Source organism: Cryptomeria japonica, chromosome 11 (assembly GCF_030272615.1).
Source record: "Cryptomeria japonica chromosome 11, Sugi_1.0, whole genome shotgun sequence".
NCBI lineage: Eukaryota > Viridiplantae > Streptophyta > Pinopsida > Cupressales > Cupressaceae > Cryptomeria > Cryptomeria japonica.
In genome coordinates, this window is record NC_081415.1 from 374825871 (window position 1) to 374846914 (window position 21044).

General features: G+C 35.5%; 1 protein-coding gene across 4 annotated transcripts in view; it reads left to right on the top strand.

Annotated features, from left to right (window-relative positions):
- The window catches only part of LOC131069481 (ultraviolet-B receptor UVR8), a 143891-nt gene that overhangs the window by 74742 nt on the left and 48105 nt on the right, over nt 1–21044 (top strand). For all 4 annotated transcript variants that reach the window (XM_058004920.2, XM_058004922.2, XM_058004921.2 and 1 more), the window contains exons 4-6: nt 3040–3099; nt 6697–6798; nt 7045–7138. In XM_058004920.2, coding sequence (XP_057860903.1) covers nt 3040–3099; nt 6697–6798; nt 7045–7138 — 256 coding nt within the window. The remainder of the gene's footprint in view (nt 1–3039; nt 3100–6696; nt 6799–7044; nt 7139–21044) is intronic.

Sequence of the window (21044 nt, forward strand, 5' to 3'; positions counted from 1 at the left end):
GGAACTTGGGAACTTGGGGGTTCCGGAGTTTCGGGGTCAAGGACTTGGGAACTTGGGGGTTCCGGAGTTCCGGGGTCAAGGAGTTAGGAACTTGGGAACCTGGGGGTTCCGGAGTTTCGAGGTTGAGGAAGAGAAGACTTGGGAACTTGGGAACCTTGGGGTTCCAGAGTTCCGGCAAGACAACACTTCACACTTCATGATTCCATTGTTTTCTCTTTGATCAACTGAGGCAACGCTGGTCCATAGAACATATCTCTGATCGGTTCTCACTGATGGACCAAGGGTGTCATAAAATGACAATAGTGACTCTTTCAAATTTTGAAACCCTAACTCATTTGCAGAGACGAGAAATCGGAGACAAAATGCTAAGACGCCAAAACACTACTCAAAAAGCAAAAACGAAAAAAAGGGGGTCCCCATTTGCAATGGGGTGATGTGTGAAAACGTCACAAGGAGAAATGTCTTCCATCGGGACTGTGAGGATTTTCACACTAAAAAAGCTCAAGCTTACCAAATTTTGCCATTTTGTTCAGTGGAATTTTTTTTTTCATTGGGACTTTTGACATTTTAATTGGATTTGAGGGGGGGAAAACATGAGTCCATCGAGACTTTGTGCATTTATGAGTTGTTCTACCTCCTAGGAGTGGAAAAACGACTCCTAGAGGGACTTTTGATGTTCTAGCACAAAATTCACACCAATTTGCAACATTTACACACATTTTATACTCAGTTTTAAAGCAAGTTGCAACCTCAAATACTTGGGAAAACTTTAGGATCACCTTTACATATTAACATTTTTAAACATTGGATCCTATTGACTTCAAAACTCAAAATTTGAACATTGCTAGCACATTGAAGACTTCTGGGCATGACCATATCAAAATGAGACTTAGGCACTGAAAGCTCAAAATTGCCACCTAGCTGCCAAAAACCCTAAACTAACAAAAGTAGGAAAGCAGGAAAGAGGGGGTCCCCGTTTGCAATGGGGTGATGTTTGAAAATGTCACAACACCACCTAAAGGTCCTACTATGTAGAAATCAGATCTACTTTAAGTGGACAGATTAGTATTTGGCTCATATCCTTAGCTTCTGGTGGTTGTTTCTTTAAGTATGTGATAAGCACAGGGTTATATTAAAAGGGTGGGGGAATGAATCAGTATAAGAGAAAATTTTACTTTTTCAAACTAACAACCACAATAATATCAATTGCACAACATATTCACATAAATACACAAGATTTATGGGGAAACCCTTTCAGCAGAAAATCAGGACAAAATATTGCTTATATAAATTCGTCTTACAAACTTTGTAGGCACCAACCTACTAGAGATACCAATCCCCTCTTGTAGAATTTGTAGGTACCAACCCACTGGAGACACCAATCTCTTCTAATGAGAGGCACCAACCTCTAACAACAAAGTCTTTATCTTCTTGAGTATTGCTTCTTCAATATATGATAATTTGAATCTTCCTTAGACAATCACATTGTAAATGATGCAGGGTTTTCACACTTATATTCTCCTTCAAAGATCAGCTCGTAACATGTATTTTGCACCCTTGTTCTTCTTTGCAAATCTGCTTACAAATGATAATACATTATCCACATATAAGCTCCCTTTCAAATCTGAATATTCTACTCTTTTAAATTTGCATATACTCAGAATTCTGCTCTTAATTGGACTGGTTTATCATTGTATTTCTTTATAAAATCTGCTCCAACTTTCTTTAATACAAATCTGCAATACTCTTAATGTTTTCTGTACTTTGTCTTCTCAAATTATCAATGCATACTTGCTAATCTCTCACATAAATTTCTTCTCTTCATCTGCTCTTCATCTGCTCTAAATCGGAATATATTACATTGTGTTTCTTACTATTCTTACTACATTTTATCTTCTTAATATACCACATAAAACAGTTGTGATTACTCCAAGGGAGGCGACCTCTTGAGGGGGTTCAGCCTTATAACAAATATTTGATTTATTTCAAGTGAGTCGGCCCTTTTAAGGGGGGTTATACTTTCTTGTAGGGGTTGGCCCCTAAACAATGATTTTATTAAGCAGGTTGGTGAGCAATTATATGATAAATTTTCTTTATAGAAATCTCATGGGTCGGCCCAATAAATGCAATAATGTCAATGCTTCCTTGAAAAAGGGTTGGCCACCTTTTGATTTGCCTTTGCACATTTAAGCATACATTCCATTGACATTAATGACAACGATATAATGACAGCAGCAATTTGCACTCTTCAACTTTGACATGAATGACAACCATTTTTCCAACGGTATGAAGTGATATGTGCATGCTTCCTACATGTCCATTTTTTAGACCTTTATCCCTCTCTCAACGTATGTCACCTTAGTCTGACTCGATGCCTCTTCTAATGCATATATATACAATCTTACATATACCAATCTCAGCTTTGAACTGTTTTTTACTAATGAAAAGTTATTCAGAGCCTTAACAGTCACACCAAACAGAAATATTGCTTGATATATGTTACAGTAAATCCATGCATGCAATTACAAATATACAACAACATACAACAACAAAATATGATGGCAGATATGTTGTAGTTTTACAGCTATTTTATTGCATGAAAACTTAATGATAAAAAAGATGGAATGCCTGTATACAGATAAGTCTCAAGGCCCTCCTTAAAAGCATTATGATGCCGAAACTACTTCAAGATGCTTTTTCATAAAAAGTTTTAAAGCATTTCTTAATTAATCAGTCAAAGGTTGGTTACATCAAGTCTTATCCTTCCATTATCTAATACACTAACCAGCCCAAACACAAGTAACCTTAGCAGCCTAACAAGTTGCAAGTCACTATTTTTGCTTGTACATTTGCTCGTCATTTGCTTTATTAATTGTAAATGCTGTAAGTTTTGGCTTTTTTGTTTTAAATTTCTACTGGTTGTTTTATCAAATGATCATTCCATCTCTACTTTTACTCCATATTCAAATAAAATATGGTTTTGCGTAAGTCTGTTAGAATGGTGGTAATTCTCTTATATGTTATTTGTTGTCTGTGCAGAGAAAGGTGTTGTTTATGCATGGGGAAACAATTTCAGTGGTCAGCTTGGTTTGGGAAAAGGTAATTATTTGCTTACTGTCGTCCTGTGGAATTGTTTCATACGAAAATAACTAGAATTGAGGTGCATTTTTATCTATTAGACTGAGACACTAGTTTGTTTTTGTTTGTTTGATGATAAATGTTGGACTAAATGCTAATATTAATATGCATGCTTGACCATATAACAACTAATAACTTATTCACAAGAATCATATGAATTGCCAAGAAAAGCACAATTGTTCATTACTGAATTTTTCTATAATATTTTATCCATTACAATAGCATCACTTTCTTGAATACAATATTATCACACAAATAAATACATTTTTGACCTGAGTAGGGCTATATTGTCAATGCAATCCTCAACCAACATAGGAATCAAAGTAAAAGAAAATTCAAATTGAACCCCAATTAATTGTGATTGACTAAGATTCTCCGCGGTGTCCAAATAAAACCCATGATTTCTCCTTTAATGAATAAATATGTTTCTTTTGAGTACAGATGACTCAATTTTTTCTGGTTGTTGTTTATTCTTTCCAAATGTCACCAATCAATTTGAAATTGCAACCAGACTTGTATATGGCAAAGGCATCTAAAATAATATGCTCTCCTGTCCATTTTAAATCTTTTGCAACCTCATTTCGATACCCAATACTTGGTTGGTGGTTGAATAAAGTCTACATAAACAACAATTCTTAACCCGTTCCAATGCCTCCATTAGCAATCTCAATCATAGCTGGTCCTTCCTTGTGGGGACACACCCAAGGAACCTGGGATGTCCAGGTCACTCCTTGGGTGTTCCCAGGCAAATCTGTGGGTGAACCTGCGTCGGGATGCTCCCGGAATGGGTGTGGGACTGGTTCCTAGCATACCCAGTAACCTAGCTTGAAACCTTATAGTAATCTCTGAATTCCTGGATGAAAATGATTGTGTATTATTCACAACCTGCACTGCTAATAGGCAAAGCTTTTTTCTATGATGTTAGAATGTAAATTCCATCAACTGATTATGAATTGGTTTCAACTCTTCAATCAACTGAAAGCACTCCATCCTTCTTTTTTGCCAAGCACAAATTTCAGCCCTATCATCGGACAGCTGGAAGGGATCAGATTGTGTGCTTACTGTAGATGGCCTATGCTATCCCTTAGAAATCCTATGACCAAGAAAATAGACTATGAATCTAGCTGTCACTGATTTTCACTGGGAGCCAGAACTTGCACTTCAATTATTTGCTGATTTTGTTCTTGTTGCCCACTTTTAGGTAACTCAGGCTTTTGTATCTCTGACAGCTTGTGTGATGACACTTTTAGGGGTCGAAGTGTCATCTAACCATATAGGGTAATGGGGATTCACCATTGAGGCCTATGAAATAATATGTTATGCTGATCTATTCTCTTCATGCTACATGCTTATGTTATGAATAATATATACTTGTTAGCCTCGTTTTCTTTAATTAATTCTTTGCTCATATTATTAACAAAATAAATTATCTGTTTTTTCAGCTTAGGAAGTCTAACTGCTTTTGGAGAAGAGGAGGAAATATTAATCAATGACATTATTTGTTTCTTTACAGTTTCTATGTGCATTGTTTTAATTTGATAAATGTAGTCTGCAAAAAATCGTGATTATACCTGATTGATCATGAATCCTGCAGCCAGCCGATTTATTCCCTGAAAAAATCCTGATTCACGGAAAAATTGTTGACCAATCGTTGATCCAATTTTCAATGATTTTTTGTATTTAAATCACGTTAAAATCATGTTAAAAACCCCCAAAAATGGCAAAAAAAGTGAAAAAAAACATTGTAAAAACTTATAAAACCCTAGAAAAACTCGTGAAATTACTAAATTGCTTAGAAATAGGTTTGATCTGAGACAAAATCAAAGTCAGTGTGGAATCGACGTTGAAAAAGTTTGTGATTGTGTCCATTTTCTGGGGGTTCATCATTCCCCACACTTCACTTGTTCAAATCCATGAGCTCAATGACCCAACAAAGGCAGAAAGCTCACGAGCTCAATGGCCCAACAGGGGTTTGAACCTTGGTGGTTACCTCACCAATGGAGTGTTTCTACCACAACACTAAATGTTCGAAGACATATATAATATATATAGATGTAGATATATGATTTTTAATTTATAATTGATATAGTTAATTTATGCTCAAACAAAGACATACAATTCATATGTGAGCGATATATCCAAAGTGCTCCACGAAATAAATCTGAATGACAACAAACAAGCTTACATAATTGTAATAAAAGAGCCTCCAACACACAATCATTGAAATTTGTCTCTACCTAAAATAGTAGTTGCAAGCTAGGTATTGCCAGAACCAGTGGTTTGCTAATCATTTACTTCAGCTAAACAAATACCTTTTGTTGAATTCTACCCCAAACAAAAGACTTACCAATTGCCATCAGGGAATATAAAGCATTGCAACTTTGGAATATGTTTTGATAAGTTTTCTCAAATATTGAACTACCCCTAGAAAACTCCTTCCCTCAATTACATTGAAAGTCTTGGATCACTTCAAAATGGCTTCCACTTTTACTAAATTCCTAACAATAGCTGGATCTCTGTCTGATAAATTTTGATCTCAGCTACTTCATAGAATTATCTAATCTTTGATCTCAGACTTAGACAACTAATTGATGTATTTGGTGACTGCCCTCTTAAAAAGTTGACTGAATATTTGCCTATGTAGTAATCAGCAATATGAATATAAACAACAAAAATCTATTTTCTACAGTTCATGGGTTAAACTCTATTTTATTTACTCTCTATATCTCTATGCTTTGGAAATGCCCTTGAGTTTTTAAAAAAGTAGTTTGTGTCTATTTCTACATTCTTTTACAATTTTTTAAAATCCACTTTTTTACCCATTTTTTCAAAAAATCTTATACTTTTGGTTTGCTGATTTTTTCCCCAAATGATTTTTGTTACTATGATATAAAGCATTGCAATTGTGGAATATGATTTGATAAGCTTCCTAAAAGATTGAATTAACCCTACAAAACTCCTTGCCTCAATCACAATGAAATTCTTGGATCGCTTCAAAATGGCTTCAACTTTTACTATTTGTTTGTTAACTTTTGATCTCAGTTACTTCATATACTTGGCTAATATTTGATCTCAGACTTAGACAACTATTTGGTGTATTTGGTGACTGCCCTCTTAAAAAGTTAATTGAATATTTGCCTATGTAATCAGCAATATGAATATAAACAACACAATTATTTTCTACAATTCATGGGTTAAACTCTATTTTATTTGCTCTTTATATCTCTATGCTATGGAAATGCCCTTAAGATTTAAAAAAAAATAGTTTTTGTCTCTTTCTCTACAATTTTTTAATGTTTTTTTTAAATCCGATTTTTTCCTGATTTTTTAAAAAACATTTATACTTTTGGTTTGCTGATTTTTTCCCCAAACGATTTTTGCTACTATGGTTAATATCATAAACTTATATTCATGGTTGGATTGTGTTAACTTGTTCTGTGTATCTCAATATCGTTCTACTATATGTTATATGCACTTTTTGGGATTTACATATTGCATATGTTTAGAAAATGCATATATTGCTTTGTGATACCTATGATCTTTTTTTTCTAAAATCAGATGCACCCAAAAAAGTTTGTATTGCAAATGAAGTCAAGCCTTTAAATGGTTTGCGAATCAAAATGATTGCTTTGGGCTCTGAGCACTCACTAGCTCTCACAGGTACGGGATTAAATGTTTTTCTTGTTATTGAGAACATGCAATCATTACTCCTATTTTTAGTATATTCTGAATGGTATTCTAGGTTTAGAGGATTAATCAGACATAACTATGGTTTAATTTCTTAAGTGAGTTCAGGATTTTACCAAGTCAAAGAATATACTTGTATTCCTTATTTTGTTATTTTATCAGGCATGCTCTTGTTTACAGTTTGATATTCTGTTATTTGCATGGTTCAAAACTTCAAAGAGGATGGTGAGGTCCTTAGCTGGGGCTTGGGAGAAAATGGAAGACTCGGTCACGGTTATGAATCGAGCATGTTCAGATTCCTTGGAGTTTTAAGGTTTTCACTGATACCTAGACTTAAGATTTGCCATAAGAATTCTGAAATTCATCAACAGGATTTGGGAGGGAAATTGTGTAGAAAAGAAATTTAATCAACATACTAAGTGTGGCCTGCAACATGAATTAAGTTACTTTTAACAATGGGCTACACATTGTGGTCTAGAAAGTGGATTAACTATTTGTCTATGATGTCCACAAAATGTGCCCAGAAAGACTGATTAAATTTCATTGTTAGACAATGTCCCTCCCAAAGTTATTTATTTATTTATTTTGATCGGTAATCGCTTTTGACTGGAGCTACGAACCAGTGGGGCCACATATAGGGGGACCCCATCCCCGAGAATATTTCTTGATAGATGAGGTATTAACACCTCCAATTTGCTATCTGGACCTACTTCTTATTGCTCCGCTTATCACACCTTATCGCTCCATGCACACCTTATCTCTCCACTCCTTATGTCTCCCCCTTCGCCGCATCAGCTACCTCTTCTCCGTGCAAGAAACTCCCCTGCACCGCCATGTGTCTTATCTCCAACTGCACGGGCCACCGAGCACAAACAACCACCCAATGCATCCTGTCTGCCTGCGTGGACAAACCAGCCAACACCTGCGTATGGAAACAGATGGGTATTAACACCCCTAAATCAGCACTACCAGCTCGGGAATGTCTGGGTATGAAATCTGCGTGGGCCACCAGAGATGTCACGGGGACACAGGCAATGTTCGAGAGTTTCGAACCTGGAACCTCCGTATTAACACGGAGTTGCAACTTCCGTTGCACTGCGGGGTCATTCCCTCCCAAAGTCTATTTATTAAACACAATGGATTCTTTGGAATTATGGTTAAGTGAAAGAAAGCGAAATAAATGGAATTACTATGAGCTTTAAACATATTTCAGAGAATGCCTTAACACAAGTGTTAATAAAATCAGCCTAGAATCCTAGAAATGCCTTTTTAGAGATCTTCTTCGTTTGACCCAGTTTGAAACTTTGTGTTCTCTTGTGTTTATGCTTAAGAATAATGCTTGTATGTAAATTATATTTAAAATCCTCTATCGAATTCAGTGAAGCCATGGAAGAAATGTCACATTGGAACACCAAAGATACATATAGAGGATGTCTTTTGTTATACGTTAGAATTGAACTATGGATCTGAGAACATCTGTAGAAATGAAAGATTCAAGCATTTTAACCTTCTGAGCTTAGAAGTAGATTTGAGAAGTAAACTTCAAGTGGATATACTGCAATGACCTTGGAATTTTCATAACATATGCGATTTTTTGTATTTTCTGATTTATGCAAAGTGGAATAAATAAGGAATGCAGAACAACACTTTTGAACTTAAATAATAATGAAAAAATATAAGGAATGCAGAACAAAACTTTTGAACTTAAATAATAATAAAAAAATATATTTATGGCCAAGATCTAAAATCTCTTAAAGACTGAAGGAAGGGACTAAATATATTTTCACCTTTAGGCCATTGGCCAATTGTATTTTTGAATTTAATCATCTTTTTGAATATAATATAAATATATGGATATTGGGTATTTTTGTTGTTCATTGACATTCAATGCAATATCAAATATGTTTGAATATTCCAAAGTTTTTTTATTTGAATTGAATATCGATTATAAATATCTTGCTCATATGAGCATCAAAATTAGACCAATACAAGCTCCTTACAAGCAAACACATTAAAAATCACCTATGTAAGCCCAAGAGTCACTTCTTAGAAATCTACTTTTATTTAGAAACCACCTGCTACAGAAGACCAAGAGTCACAAGTTAGAATTCCACTTTAGATGACCTTATGGGGAATTCAACTTGGGCTTCCACAATGAGAAGCCAACATTTTAACCAATTAAGCTCAACCCCTTGGACTGTATTTCAAAGTTTCATATATTATGTCTTGTATATATTTTTATTACATTTTTTTTGAAGTAATATATATATTTTTCCCACTGTCCCCCTCCCATCCCCAAATCTAGACCCTTGGTCCTCTATCCTTGAGACCCATCCCTGTCATCCCACTGTCCCCCCATCCTGAGATTTTGTGGAACTATGCAAAAAACCTAGTTTTGGACCAAATTTTTTGAGGCACAGAAACGGCCCACAGGGTCAAAATTTCAAGGTCTAAAATGACCTAGAAGTGTAGATTTGATCTAGAGACATGAAATTTATAAATTGGTTTTGAATACCTATAGGTGGAGGATACCCTTTTCTGAAGGCATAGCTTGAATAAAGTGCTGAATGTAAGCACTCAATACGAAGTCCCCTCTTGAATTTTGCAATGCAAGTATAGCAAATAATCTAACATGGATTGAACTTTCTTAATGCTCAGACTCTTTTTAGCTTTTGATTTGACTCAGTGTGGTGTATAATATCATTTGGGTGTTGGTAGGTTGCCAACATTTTTTGGTTCTATGGCTCTTTTTCCCAGCAATGAAAAACATAAATATTTTGGAATATATTTAACTATTAGTATTATGTTTTTGAAAAAATATGATTATGTTAAAGAAAACATATAAATTGATGTTTTCTATATTTTTTGAAACAAACTAAACATTTTTGAAAATTATAAAATTATGAACTTTACCGTCTTAGAAAATCCAAACTTTTCAAACATGGTAACTATGAAAATTTAAAGAGATACTTGAAACGACTCAAGAAGAAGCTAAAAATCAGCTACCAATTATACTTGCCTCTTATTTTGTGCTCTATTTTAAAGTTTCTATGTTTTATAATGCATATATGTTTCTTTAATATTGTTATATTTGCTGTTTGCGGCCACATCATATCCAAGGTTTTCTAGAACATAGTCATATCAATATCAGCCGTATGACCTGTATTGAGACTATGTGATTTGGGTCGTAAGAGGTGAATTGCAAAAGGTTTATTGAGATTATATTTGGTGTGTGAGTGTGTGGTTTAAATTCTTATATTGATAATAGTCTACTAAAACAGGTTACAATATAGGTGGGCAACATAGGCTAGCACAAACTACAGAACTAGAACAGTATAATAATAAGTTCAAAATGCAACAAAATCTCCCAGGAAAAATAGGACGGCCTGGGAGTCAAATGCAGGTCATAGAGCTAGACCTCTCACCTCATATATCAATACAAGAGAAATGACCAACTAATAGACAGCAGTAATAAGCATAGTGCAATTAACATATATTATTACCGACAGCATTTTATATCCTTATTCATACCAGAGTTATCAAACTTAGTTTATCATCCTTATTTTTATGCATTTCAGGACCAACATGCCATTCAGGATTGTTATTTTTGAATCTTAGTTCGTGTTCTAGTTCCATATTCCATAGCATCATTCTTCCTCAGACAAATGGTGTCAGAATTATCTGCAAGAAATTGAGTAGGATCAATATCATTCCTGCCCATCTAGTCTGATTTCTCTTATTCATCTTCACTTTCTGCAGCTTTGCTGCTATGTCGCTCTAGATCCTGCCACCATTCAGCTTTTTCAATTTAAGATTTATAAATCTAGTGACTCCATGGTCCAACATTTCGTAGAATCTTTCTTTTGTAATATTTTAGATCATTGTAACCTGTAAATGATGGATTGGAGAGTGAAATAGTGGTAAGATTCCATAAGGCACCTCCTTTTGTCTTGAAATACCTACATGTTTTGATTCCCCGTGTGTGCTAAAGGATTTTAGATGATAAAATAAGTCAATAATTTGTTTTGTTTTTTTATCAAAGTTTTTCACAAATCCAAACTAGATTTCATGCCAGGTAAAACTGCATTTTTACAAACCCAACATTTTACCAAAAAACATACCATAAACTTTTAACATATTGGCAGTAGAAAAACAGTGTTCAAAATATTGAACAAAATTACATGTTGCACATACATGGAACAAGCCCAACATCACTGAGGATAGATCCAATGTCCAATCTTTTCAAAATAAGTAACTGTCTAAAACAAGACATTTTAGGGTAGAGTCAGACCAAATATGACTGAAGATGAATTTCCAGTCTCTACTTGACAGATCAAGTTTCTAGTCACCGTTCAAGATAGAAAAAACCTCTTTGGTTCTAGATAGCATAAGATATACCCTTTTAGGAGACACCTTGGACAAGGGATGAGTCATCTGTCCATCTTATATTGTCCAAGATTTTATTATTGAAGCTCATTTTTACAGGAACTCGCATTGTTTAAATCCTTGCAAAGAACAAAATAGATTCTTCTATGAGAGTTAGGGATTGAATATCTAGCTTGTATATCATCCCAAGTAATCTATTTGTTAGAACAAATAATATTAAATATCACCTCATTACAAAAAAGTATTAACAATAATAATTAACCTTATTATTAATGTTAATAGCATAGGTAGTTTCTGGTGGTTGGCTGGTTCTCTCTTTAGCCATCTCTTGCATATATTGCTGTTGCTCACTAAATATTTGCTCAATGTTTAGCCCAAATTTATTATGGTATCAGAGCTTTTGTGATTTTGTCTTGTGAAAAGCACAATTTTTTTCTATGCTAGTGATTGAAAGTTGCAGAAGTAATAGACACAGTGGTTGGCTTATATTATGGCTGCCCATCTGAAATATGATGGAAACATGCAGGGAAATATTTGCAGCATCTGAAGGACATTATAGTCAACTGTCAGTACAAAAAAATGTACTGATTCCATTTGTCTTGCCATACCCCACCAATCTTCTGCCAAATGTCTGCTGGAAATTATTTGTAAAGAAACAAGGGATAGCAATTTTAGAAAAGAGACACATTTGGTGACAACATCCAGTAATCTGCAAGAAGAAATATTTTATGCTAGTTGTGGACCAAACAATGCCCGTTTGTCTGCAACTTGTGAGTGAGGATGTCAAGTGCAAAATAAAATGCTCCCTCTGTCAACTCATGCTCCGCAGATGTGGCAAAGAAGCCTTGACAAACAAAAAATGACGCGTGGAAGAAATATTGGCAGATTCAATTCTAAGGTGCCTTATTTTTATCCCACTTCCATAACGTTAAATGAATACAATATTTCAAAAAATATAAATTCTTTTCACATCCGTAAGTTTAAAAAAAAATGTAAGTAGATATTAATTTTAATGACCCCTTTTGGTGCTTAGCCAATTCGTGCACATTTTGAAAGGAATTAATTTTTTTTTTCTTTTCACATCCTTATGTTTAAAAAATAAAATGTAAGTACATATTAATTTTAATGCCCCCTTTTGGTACTTAGCCAATTTGTGCACATTAAGCTAGTTTTCAAGTCATCAAAGATTTCCATTGTTCTTGGAGAAACTTTTGACTGGTCTTCTAGAGCAATTGTTCTTGGGTTTGAGTTCAATTGGTTAGATGGAGCCCTTTGATGATTTTGGAATGGAGCCCTTTAATTCTTTTCAAATCCTTACGCTTAAAAAATAAAATTTAAGTACATATTAATTATAATGTTCCCTTTTGGTGCTTATCTAATTTGTGCACATTTAGTCAGTTTCCAAGTCTTCCAAAGAACTCCAATGTTCTTGGAGAGCAATTGTTCTTGAGGTTGAGTTCAGTTGGTTAGATGGAGTCCTTTGATGCTTGCGGAATCAATTTCCGACCTTTTGGGTGCTCTCCAAACTTTTTGGAGGAGGCTATTTTTAGAGAGACACTCAATTTGCCTCCGATCATCGTTCCTTGTCTTTAATATCACTTTAGTATGATGAAATTTGCAAAATTATATCATTTGGGTGCTTTCTACAACTTGGAGATATTGTTGAGTTATATAATTAATATTTCACTTAAGCTGTCTAATTTTAGAAATAATAAAAGGGACAACTAAGTGTAATAGTTCATTTTGAAGGTGTTAAAAAGTTAAATCTAATGGGCGCCTTGGAAAAGGGACTTTATTCATGAGAAATCATTGTTATTCCTCAAAAAGTTGAAAAATGCTGGATAAAGTTAATTATATTATTTTATAAAGGGTGTTTTAGAGAAAATAAGAAAAAGGTAATATTTTATTGCTTCAAAAAGTAATAAAAGGAGGTTGAGGGCTCATTGTTAGTGTTGTCGATGAATTTGATTTTGCTTCTTCATTTTGGGAGAGAACTTGTGTTCTTTTCAAAAACCCGTGAAGATGGAAACACTCTTGAGCTCTTGGTTTCAATGGTGAAAGATCCTCCCTAGCTGGTTTATGGAGGTTTCACTTTAATAGTCACATTGGAGCTTCAATGGAGTTTGTTGTTTTCTATGAAATTTGAAGTTTATAGATTTATGGGGTGATTGATGATCATTTTTTAGTGGTATTAGAAGATTTTTTAAGGGTGATTTGGAGCTCTTGATGCTGGCCGTACATCCTAGGTAGGGCGTACTATTTTGGATTTTTCATTCTGGGCGTCGTACTTCTCTTTCATGCTGTTTGCTGGGTGCTAATGATGATATTTGTGCTGGCCGCATAGCTCATAAGGAACAAATTGAAGTTTTCTAAAGAAGTCCTACGTCCTTGTTTATTGGGCCATACCTGCGAATTAGGGCATGACAGTCCTAATGTGATTTGCTGGTTTTTGGGAGGCTTCTCATGTTGTATGGTGGCGCCTATTCCCTTGGAGGATATTCTCATCCAAATTGAGCTGAAGTTGTGTAGTTATCATTATTACATGCAGTCATACATGAAATAAACTTTTAAGTATAAGTTTGTGTATCATCAAGATGTTTGAGATAGGTTTCAAATCTTTAGGAATTACAATTGAAATTTTAATTCTAGAGGATCCCATCAATTTTCATACTTAGTCAAATCTAGGTGATTAGCAATTTTTGTTGTGCTCTCAGTGTGTGTTCAATTTGTTATGACGTCATTTACAGTGATTTTGGAGTGTCTTTGATGAAGTTTGAAGTGATATTTAAGCCCATCCTAATGTTGGGTGTGTTGGACGAGAGTTGGTGAGTTGTTTTGAGTGTTTGCTTCATGTTCAGACCTATAGTAGCATATAAAGGGGTATTTCAGACCTGTACCAGTCTGATATTCATTTCCAGTTTGATGTCATATACTTCCAGGGAGTTTGATGTGTATTGGATTTGCATTTCTCAGTGTTGATTCAGCTTATGACCATTTTGGGTGTGTTGTTACTGTGCTGGGAGGCTTGCTGGGCAATTCCATTTGCTATTTTGCCTGAAACAGCATGTCATTTGTCCATATTTAGACTCGCAAACAAGTTTCCAGTCATCTATTTAAGGTATTCTCTTGTGGGTACTACATAATCTTGATTTCCTTATGTGCTTGCAACTCTTTGGAGTGATTTGTCATCAGAACTTTATGTAACAGCATTTGCTTGAACGCTATTTATTTATATCAGACTTATAGCAGTAGTTGTTTCAGTGTTTGGTTGTTTATGTTGAACTTATTGTTAAAAAAACTGAGGGTGGTTATTGTTATCGCAAAAGCTTGCACCCTTGCTGAGCTATCAACTCAGCAACCTTGTGAAAAATGGAAACAACCCTGAAGTGTGGGACCTTGCGCAAGGGGGTTGAATCTCTGGAGAAGGCCGACTTCCTTCTCAATCCAAGTGCAGGTGTTGAACCAACTCAACACTTCAAATCTTACTTCTAAACCTATCCTAACAACTTACAAAGGAAAAGGGAAGAGAGAAATGCTTAAAATGAAAGGAGGTGATGCACCAAGATAAGAGATTGTTCCTCTCCCCACCCAAAATGGCTCAAGGAATCAACTGAAATACCCAAAAGATGCACAAACTTCAGTTGCATGAGTGACCCAAACGTATGTATGGAGGTTAGAATTTGCTAAGTGTCAAGAGGGGAGAAGGATTCCCACAAGTCACACTCAAAAAATAAGTTAACACAACATATATGGAGAGAAAAGCCACAAAACATACACCCATGATGAAGGTAAGGAAACATACACATCATGCATAAGTTGAAGGAAGGCAAGAATGTAATTTCAGTTCATTCAAAGGCCAAAGGCCAAACTTACAGTTGCAGAAATTCAAAAATAATTACAAGTCTTCAAGAGAAGAGAAAGAGCATAGGAAAGCTCAAGGCAGCAGGGAGAGAACCCTTTACAATGAGACTTAACAACCTTTATATAGAAAAATGGTTACAAGAGTGATCATGACCCCTGTATGTCAGTTTGGGAGTGCAGGGAAGTGCATGCACTTGATTTTCGTACATGCACTTGATTTTCGTACATGCAAGCAACCTAGCCATACCCACAAAAGGCAACCTTGAGAAGGGTGGATTGACTGACCTTCCAAAGTCAGAGTATGCAAACATGACATAAGTCACTGCAACAAGAATGGCCCCGTACCTCCCTTGATGGAAATCTTGCCAAAAACATTAAATGCACTACTGTTGCTCCACAAAAGAAGGTGCACAAGTCACAAAAGTTGTCGGAGCATTTAAAGCTTTGAGTGTCGATCACGCCATCCGGAAGTGTTGCAAGCCAGAAGTAGTTTGGAAGACTTCGGAGAACTAGGTCGTTGAAGTTGGGGGAACTTCGGAGACTTGGGTCATTGAAGTTGGGAAGACTTAGCAACTTGGAACTTGGGGGTTTTGGAGTTCCGGGGTAGAAGAACTAGGAGGAACCTAGGGGTTCCGGGGTTGAGGAATAGGAACTTGGGAACCTAGGGGTTCCGGGGTTGAGGAATAGGAACTTGGGAACCTAGAGGTTCCGGGGTTGAGGAAGAGACAACTTAGGAACTTGGGAACCCGGGGGTTCCGGAGTTCCGGGGTCAAGGACTAGGAACTTGGGAACCTGGGGGCTTCGGAGTTCCGGGGTTGAGGACTTAGGAACTTGGGAACCTGGGGGTTCCAGAGTTTCGAGGTTGAAGAACTAGAACTTGGGAACCTGGGGGTTCTGGGGTCGAGGACTAGGAACTTGGAAACCTGGGGGTTCCAGAGTTCCGGGGTCAAGGACTAGGAACCTGGGAACCTGGGGGTTTCGGAGTTCCAGGGTTGAGGACTTAGAAACTTGGGAACCTGGGGGTTCCAGAGTTCTGGGGTTGAGGACTTAGGAACTTGGGAACTCGGGGGTTCCGAAGTTCCGAGGTTGAAGATTAGGAACTTGGGAACCTGGGGGTTTCGGAGTTCCAGGGTTGAAGACTTAGGAACTTGGGAACCTGGGGGTTCCAGAGTTCCGGGGTTGAAGACTTAGGAACTTGGGAACCTGGGGGTTCCGGGGTTGAAGACTTAGGAACTTGGGAACCTGGGGTTTCCGGAGTTTCGGGGTTGAGGAAGAGAAGACTTAGGAACTTGGGAACCTGGGGGTTTCGGAGTTCCGGGGTCAAGGACTAGGAACTTGGGAACCTGGGGGTTCCGGAGTTCCGGGGTTGAAGAACTAGGAACTTGGGAACTTGGGGGTTCCGGGGTTGAGGAAGAGAAGACTTAGGAACTTGGGAACCCAGGTGCTCCAGAGTTCTGGGCTCAAGGACTAGGAACTTGGGAATCTGGGGGTTCCGGAGTTCCGGGGTTGAAGAAGAGAAGACTTAGGAACTTGGGAACCTGGGGGTTTCGGAGTTTCGGGGTCAAGGACTTAGGAAGTTGGAAACCTGGGGGTTTCGGAGTTCCGAGGTTAAAGACTTAGGAACTTCCTTCTGACAAGACAACACTTCACACTTCATAATTCCATTGCTTTTCTCCTTGATCAATTGGGGCAGCGCTGGTCCATGGAACATATCTCTAATCGGTTCTCACTGATGGACCAAGGGTGTCATAAAATGACAACAATTATTACATTATATAATGGACAATGAAAACAAATATCCAAACTATATTAATCTCATTTATTGTATTTAAAAATTGTTATTTTTGGAGCAATTTTTTTCCACTCAAAAAATATTAATCTCATTTATTGTATTTAAAAATTATTATTTTTGGAGCAATTTTTTTCCTCTCAAAACAATGTAGGCCATATATTTCTTACACTCATAATAAACAAGCAACTTTCGATACAAATGGTCCCTTTGATTTGCACCTATGCTACCCTGAGTTTCTGGGTCGGGTGGACAGGGGGATGCATTTCCCTATCCCCCATTTTTCGAGCCATTTTTGGGGGCGGCTAGGGGACGGTAAAGAGGGCAGCTATGTATAATATAGAAAATTTAAAATATACAGGGAAACTTTAAATATTCATATGAAAACATGGAGATAGCATGCATATATACATTTTAGAACCCTAACATATAACATAACTATAACTATCATTGATTTAGGATCAACATAGATTTTGCTTCACTACTTATTGGAGTATTTCTGGACATGGGAGAGAAGAAGCAGATGGTAAGGGGTGATGGACTTTGTGAAGAAAAGCATTTTTGGTGGTTTGGAGGATATGCTGACCAAGGCTGTTGTTCAGCATGAATTCCCACCTATGAATGGAGTTCTGTTAGTGGATGACAAAGCAATCATGACACTTTGGGTCACCACTGTTTCCAATGTCAGGGATGAAAAGGAGCATAGAAACAAGGTAGGGAAGGTAGTAGAGTTCTTGAAATTCATTGCCAGTCTATGCATACAAGGGAGCTTGATTGGAATTTTGCACTCATGGATAACACTGAATGTAGTGAAAACTGAAGACCTTAGTGATGCATAGTAGATTTCCTTTTCATTTGAATGGGAAATAATTTGGTCTTGTTGCAAAACAATTAATAGAATGTTTTTTTATTTATTTAAAAGTTGTGGTTTTGGTTCTGTCAAGGACAGGGCCATGTTTTATTTCCATTGGCCCTTTCAAATAAATAGTTAGGCAATATTGCACAAGTTATAGAAGATTGTTTTTATAATGATTCTGTCAAGGACAGGGCCATGTTTTATTTCCATTGGCCCTTTCAAATAAATAGTTAGGCAATATTGCACAAGTTATAGAAGATTGTTTTTATAATGATCGGTCACTAGATAAGGGGCAGCTGCAGATTTAATATTATTTTATAGAAGAGTGGTCACAGTGGTCATGCTTTATCAACCAATTTTTTTTGTTTTTTGTTTTTTCTATTGTTGAGCTTATTGTGACAACTAGGAAGGAAATATAGGGGATTTACCACCACTCACTTAAGAGGGGTGGGGGTTTTGAGTTACATGATTCCTAATCCACCATCAATCACCCCAATTGAGAGCAAGATACATGCAAGAGCACTAGTCACTTACCTTGCTATTAATGCAACAAGAATATGTGAAATAAATAGGCTGGGAAAAAAATTCCAAATGGGAAGGCAAGAAAATTTAAAATAACCAAATTGAAATAGAACATACAAACATACACATCCACCTATGGCATGCCAAGGGCAGTAGAAAATGACGAGTAACCAAGTAAGAAAAGAGTACTACTAAGAGTTGAATTGCTGAAGAATGTGCAGTTCCAAAGGCTTCAATAGAGGATGACCTTTCATCTTCCTCATCAAGCTTTAGAGCAGCACTCTCCTTGCTAGATGTTAATCTTCAATCTTTCCTTATATCCTCAATATAGCACTTCATTTGGTGTTTAAATAACTTATTTCTTTGATTTTTAGTATTTTACAAAATTTAGAATTGAGATCATCGAGCATTCATGATGAAATTTTGTTCTTGTTTTAGGATATTCTATAATTAGAATTAGAGAAGCAAAAATCTCCAAAAAATCTCGACTATGCCCAATATTTTGTGAATCTTTCATGTGGACGATTTCCCCTCCTCAAAAAGGAAATTCCTATTTAAAAAAAATCATTGAATGCAATTTTAACAACTTTTTTTGCATTTAAATCGCATAAAAAATTGCATTAAATTGCATTTGAAACCTTAATCCCTCAAAACCCTCAAAACCAAACCCTCAAAACCTGCAAAATGACGAAATTTTTTTAATGATATTTCTAGGGCACAACTACAAACGTGAGCTTGTTAGGTCATGCATAGAAGGCACAACTAGTTGCAAATTTGTGGGGAGTTGGGAAGTTTTGTTTTTGAGTTGAAGGCAAGCAATTTTTTGTTGTAACACCGTGCAAATACATACCATGACTTAATTCATATAAATAGTATTTACACAAATTTCAACCACGTGCATACAAATAGATGAATAAATCGTTAAACAATTTTTTTAATGTGCATATCACAAGGATCTTTCAATTTAAATTACTTGATAAAAAATCTTAAAACTATCTTATTTTGGTCTCGGGCTTCCATCCAAAGAGATAGTAGTATGACAAGCGAATGGTCTATATTCTAATCTTATACCTTTGCTCGCTGTTCATACTTCATATTTTGTCTCTATTATGTTTAATTTTATCTATATTCAGATGCTATGATTTCTTTCAATACCGTCAATACACTGTCCAACATGGTTTAATTTTGTCTCTACTTTTCTACATCGAATGTTAAATAAAATTTTCAATGTGCACATCACAAAGATCTTTCAATTTAAATTAAGAAGATAGAAAACATTAAATCTATTTTATTTTGGTGAGGCTTCCATCCAAAGAGAGTATTTTATTGTTATGATAGGTGAATGGTCTATACTCTGAGGTTATGTTTTAGCTCATTGTGTCTACTTCATATTTTATGTCTACTTTATCATGGATTAACTTTGTGTCTACTTTTTTTCTTGATTTTCTGCACAACTGAATTGTCATTGTGAAGATTGGTTGGTTATTTGGTCTAAACAACATTTGATGGTCTATCTTTTTCTACAGTGATAGCCTTGTAAATGAGTTCTCTGGAAATAAATAATATCTATTCTTGGCTAAATGGCTTCAATTTAATGCTAATATAAGGCTCTCTATCATATCATTGTTTTGCCTGATAAATATGGCAATATTGTAGTTTCATTTTTTTTTGCATAGCCTCATTACTAGAAGTGAAAAGGTAATGTTATGTGTAGGTCATCTATTGTCTTCATAACATTTTTTATTCTCTCAAGTTGTACAAAAACCCTTGGCTGTATAAGAACATCAGCTTGATGTTTATATGTAACCCAATATTGCACCAAGATGGCCAATCTTTGTGACATCAAAATCTTTGTCATTGTGATTTTGTATGCTTATTTTGATATTATGCATATCTATCCTGAAATGTGTTTTGTGTCTATCTTCTATGTCTACTTTATGTTTGTTAGTACGTTAATAAAATTTGAAGGTTTGATTTAATGGCAAAGCTTTTGAATGTGACTTGGTTTTGTACCTTGAATCCTTGAAAATGCATAATTCATTCCTATTTGACTCAACCTGTTATGAGAAACGGTTTCTTTTTTATTAATTGTTTAGATTTTTTATTTGGATGATATATTCTTTGAATTTTCCTACTTGAAAATTTCTTATTAATAAAATGTTTTTTTCTTTTATTCTATTAGAATGTAAACATATTTATTGTAGTAGTTTTGAAAGTTTTCAGAGTTTGTTATGATACTGCAGTCTCTATGAATAAGCATTCTTTTGATATTAATAATAATTTAGAATGCAGTGTTAGTAACATTTTACCATCAACTCACATAATACAACAAGACTAGAGGTGTACTTGCATATCATTCAACTATTTTATTGTTAACTTAGCAATAATTTCATCGACTTCATACAAAGCTTACATGCTGTGCATTCGCCTATTTTAGACAAACTTTTCATTTGGACAATTCATGGGCTAAACTTTCTATTTTATTTTCTCTCAATATCTCTATGCTATGGAAATACCTTTAAATCTGAAAAACAAGTAGTTTTTGGCATCTTTTTCAACATTTTTTAATGTTTTGTAAATCTGGTTTTTTGTGTTTAAATCTCGATTTTTCCAAAAAATCTTGTACTTTAGTTTGCTGATGTTTTCCCCGAAAGATTTTTGCTGCTATGATTAGGATAAATTTTTGTCACATGTTTCCTTGGTTTGATGGATATGAATATCATGATCATTCTTTGTTTCATTTCCTTTTTAGTTAAAGATGAATATATGAGCTGATTTCAATCTTTTTGTAATTATTATTTGCAG